Source organism: Echinops telfairi, unplaced genomic scaffold (genome assembly GCF_000313985.2).
Source record: "Echinops telfairi isolate 266 unplaced genomic scaffold, ASM31398v2 ScPeMD7_7410;HRSCAF=8448, whole genome shotgun sequence".
NCBI classification, from domain to species: Eukaryota; Metazoa; Chordata; class Mammalia; order Afrosoricida; family Tenrecidae; genus Echinops; species Echinops telfairi.
Genome location: NW_022111310.1, coordinates 16,991,984 through 16,996,432, shown reverse-complemented (window position 1 = coordinate 16,996,432; position 4,449 = coordinate 16,991,984). Strand labels below are relative to the sequence as shown.

Genomic DNA, 4,449 nt, shown 5'->3' with positions numbered 1-4,449 from the left:
GGAGGTCTTGTCCTGGAGGAGGCTCCTGGCCAGGAGAGGGGTCCTTGTTGAGGGAAGGATCTTCAGCACCCAGCCTCTGCCCTTCTTCCAAGGGCATCTCCCTCTTCTCATCTGCCTCCGATTCAAACATCTGAGCAACAGAAAGAAAATATGAAAGGGAGCGGTCACACACGGCCTGAGCCAACGTCACAGTGACTGACACACGGATGGCTGCCTGAACTCCTGACACCCTGCCCCACAGTCTGAGGGCCAGCCACGCCACACAGAGACCTGAAGGCCCCAGGTGGTCATGCAAGGGGAAGGGGGGAGATGGTCTCCACTGGCCTGGCTCCTGTGTGCCTGCTACCGGTTCAAGGTGTAATCCCTCCCTTGTTTAATCCTCCCAATGGCCGATGGTGGGACGTGTACCATTGTCTCCATTTCACAGAGAACGAAACAGGGGTGAAGTCAGCTCTGTGAGTACAGGAGAAACCAGGACGGAGCCAAGCCCGCACTCCAGCACAGGGCCCGAGGCAGAAGCCTGAACCCAGCCAGAGAACATCCTCTACCTGAACCAAAGTTTAAAATTTTTAAAAATGAGCCTTTCAAACAAGGACTTGCCCATCGTGTTGTGTTTAAGCTGTTTTGTGTGTTTTTAACCTGCTTGGAGGAACCACAGGGATTCTGAGAAGCACAGCGTATTTCCTGTCTGCGTGCTCCACGGTTGCTACCCAAGGGAGCCTCAGGTCTTCGCTGGGTTCCCACCCAGGAGCTCACTGGGAATGGGAAAAGCCGTTCTTGTGATCAGAGTCTGAATGTGTCTCTCTCTCTGGAGAAGAGTTGGGCTCAAAGAAGGTCGGGAGGGTCCAGGGTGTCGGAACCAGGAAGGGAAGCAGCACTCCGGTGGGGACTGGGCCTCCATCATACCCAGGGCCTGGGAGTGCTAGAGCCTGAACCACTGAGAGCCCGGGTTGTGCCCTTCAAGGGTCGTGGCCACGTAGCACCCATGGAAGAGAAGGGCCTCACATGTACCGGGCAACTATGCAGACACACGGAGATGCCAGGACACACACACACACAAAATGGTGGAGAATCTCAGAGTGCAAGTACTCTCAAAACAGAGATGAAGGACTCTAATGTCCATTTGGCAGATGAGGATACTGAGCCCAAGGCGCAGTGACCTGTCCACTATCGCAGTGAAAAGCTGTCCTTCCCTGAGAGACTGTCTGCAAGGGGAAACTCCAACCAAGCCTCACAGGCAGGAGAAGCAAGGGCCCTCGCTGTGGCTCAGGCACTACAGTGCCCTGTGCACACGCATGAGGGGCCACGGTGCATCTGGGAGCGCCCAGGGAGCTATGAAAACACATGCGGGTGAGATTGGCTGCTAAGAGCACAGAAAGTGGGGCCTGGCCAAGTGTAGAGAGCACAGCTGAACCAGAGAGCTGGCCTGGGCCAGGGAGAGTACCCCTAGGTTCTCGTACACAGGCAGGTGCCCACTGGCCCTCCACAAGGGGCGATTCTGCCCAAGGATACCTGGGTCCTCAGAACCTCAGACCCTGAGACCCACCACCACCCCAAGAGCCCGGGCATTCCCAACTCCCACAGCTCAGACAGGGAGGCTGAGGCCCTGAGATGGGCAGGGGGAACCGCCCATCAGCCAGTGGGAGCCCTCTGGCCTCCAGGTGATTCCATGGACATCGCCAACTTACCCAACGTGAAGAACGTGCTATAGAAAGGGCGGTGGTGCCATGGCGATAAAGCACATGTAGCTCTAGAGCAGTGGTTCTCAAAGTGGGTCACGACCCCTTTGGGGGTCGAACAACCCTTTCACAGGGGTCGCCCGACTCATCACAGTAGCAAAATGACAGTGATGAAGTAGCAACAAAAATAATTTGATGGTTGGGGGTCACCACCACATGAGGACCTGTATGAAAGGGTCACGGCGTGAGGAAGGCTGAGAACCCCTGCTCTAGAGGGAGAAGTCTGAGGTTGGGGACCTCTCCCATGGGCCCCAGGCAGTCAAAGTACTCTGACAGGCACCCAGAAGGGAAGCTGGTGATTACAATGCCGGGCCCCCACCCCAGAATTCTCAGTTGGAGATGAAGGCCTGGGTGTCAGGGCCATCAGGCTGTGCCCAGGTGGACAGAGAGCTCCCCCACCGTCCATCAGACAGGATGGCTTGGTCTAATCAGAGGCTGGGCTCGGGTGAGAGCCCCGAGTTCTCAGTCCCCCACAAGCCCACCCACCACCCCACCCACCAGAACAGTGTCCATCGTGCAGACTGCCACAGACGGCGCCCTCCCCCGTGGCCAGACCCCACCGCGCACCTCCGAGGGTCCTCAGGAAAGGATGAGAGAGAAGCAGCGGCTAGGTGTCCTCAGGGCCTGGCTCCCAGTGGCCCCAAGGAAGGAGCTGGCTCACTGGGCCCCTTCCAGGGGTGGCTCTGAGTCCGAATCCACTTCATGGCAGTGGGCTTGCAGGGTGGGGGTAGGGCCCAGGTCTGTCCCGTGGTGGTGGCTGCTACAAGCCCGCCCTTCTCTCAGGGAAAGTGCGGCACAAACCCCAAAACCAGAAATGCAAGTCGGCCTGCCTCTGCCAAAGCCTGTACTCAAAGGAGGAACCGAGGCCAAGCCAAACATGGCCCGGAGGGGAAGTGCCACTCTGGCAGGGGCGCCCCACCCCAGGCAGGGCTCAGAAACCACGAGGCTCCCCGAGCACCCCACAGGTCCACGACGTTCGCGCCCACGGTGCCAGCTCCGCAGTGGGCAGGCCGTGCAGCTCCGGGCCAGCCGACCCGACCTCATGTGGACCAGAAGCCCGGTGGGTGACACCATCCTCTCGGGACTAGCGTTACTCCCCTCACAGAGGAGACGCGCCTAATAACGCGGAAGTAGGCAGGTTTGGGCAGGCCGGTGTTCGGGGGTGTCGGAGAGAAACGGAGGCAGGAGAGGAGGGGGAGAGGAGAACCCTGTACACTCTTGCTCCCAGCGGGGTGAGCCAGAATGGACGGGCAGGACATTGGGATATGGGTGCGTACGCTCACTCATTCCTTCCTTCCTTCATTCATTCATTTCCCAGGCCTGCATAAACCAGAGATCAAGTCAGACATGATCGCCTGCTGTCAGTTCAGTAGACGATAACAAAAAACAAGAGTTCAGCTCATCTGTTCCAGTTCGGACCCCCCCTCCCCAACCCCACCCACCCCCACCCCACCCCACCATTGAAACGTACATTTCCACCTCAGAGATCCTGACTCAGAATCTACAGTTGAACAAGTTCCCCCGAGCCAGCGGGGGGCGGAGTCTTCTCCCTCCCCAGGGTGTTCTGGGGGCGGGGTGGGTGTCTATTTCGGTTTGTGGTTGTTTGCTAATTACTCCCTTTTTTAATGAGTGATTGTGCCTTAGAGCACGGTTTTCACGAGGCGAGGCATTGTTCTCGGTCAACAGTTCATACCCAGGCAGTTCTGTGACATTGATCGCTGTCTCCAGGCCCACTGTCCCAATTTCCTCTCTGGGTTCGTGGATGCTGTCCGTTCCTTCCTGTGCCTGGCTTCCCGGTCCCTCCCTCTCGTCTCCATCTTTGCTTTGGTTGCCTTTTGGCCCCACACACCTGATGGCTCTGAGGAGCGCATTTTGACAGCTGTTACTGCTTATGTTATAAGCCCGCTGCTTATTTGGCTGAAAGGTGGCCTCCAGGAGCATCTTCAGGTTCAAGTTGAAAGGCTGTCTCAGGACAATAGTCTGGAGGTTCCTCTAGAGTCTTTCCGACCAGTGAATCTGGTCTTTTGTCTTTTGTTTTGTTTTCTAATTTGAGTTTTCTTCTACCTTTTATTTTAACCCATTCTAACCAGGATCTGCCTTGGAGGCGGGGCACCATCTAGTTCATCTGGCCTCAGGAAGGAGGAAGATGCAGTTCCTGTAGGGCATGAGGCCTTTCTTTGTTCTCCTTGGCTCCCTCCGGGTGGGAAAAGACCAACAGTTGCTCTCGAGAGAGCTGCTCATTAGCTTGTAAGACCTCAGCTACTCCTCACCAGACTGAGGTGCACAGCATCATCTTGACGGGCTGTGTGTGTTTGGCCCATGGACCAAGATGCCCGCAGGGCCTATGGTCCTTGGCTTGGCAGTCCAGTGGCTCAGGCCCAATGCCTAAGTAGTATCTGTAACTGTGCCCCCCATGTGTTCTAGGACACATACACGTGTATGCGTGCATCTGCACTTACAAGTATGTATGTGGAAATATCCAACACCACCCTACATATGCATGGGGGCTCCAGGGGCAAGTCAAAAAGTGTTGCTCCAAAACAATGGGAAATGGAATCCTTTGTTCAACAAACATCCCGAACCGGAAGCTGTTCTTTCTCAGCATGTCCTCGGTCTACATGCGTCTGCAGTCAGTCCTTTCCATCTCTCCAACCGGCCTGCCTCTCGGCCTCCCCTCCCCCAAAGAATCCTGAGCTCTCCAACCGGCATC

The 4,449-nt window shown here is 56.6% G+C and overlaps 1 protein-coding gene across 1 annotated transcript in view; it reads right to left on the bottom strand.

Annotated features, from left to right (window-relative positions):
* Positions 1-4,449, bottom strand: part of RGS3 (regulator of G protein signaling 3) — a 92,223-nt gene that overhangs the window by 14,652 nt on the left and 73,122 nt on the right. The window contains exon 10 of the mRNA XM_045296541.1: positions 2-130. Coding sequence (XP_045152476.1) covers positions 2-130 — 129 coding nt within the window. The remainder of the gene's footprint in view (position 1; positions 131-4,449) is intronic.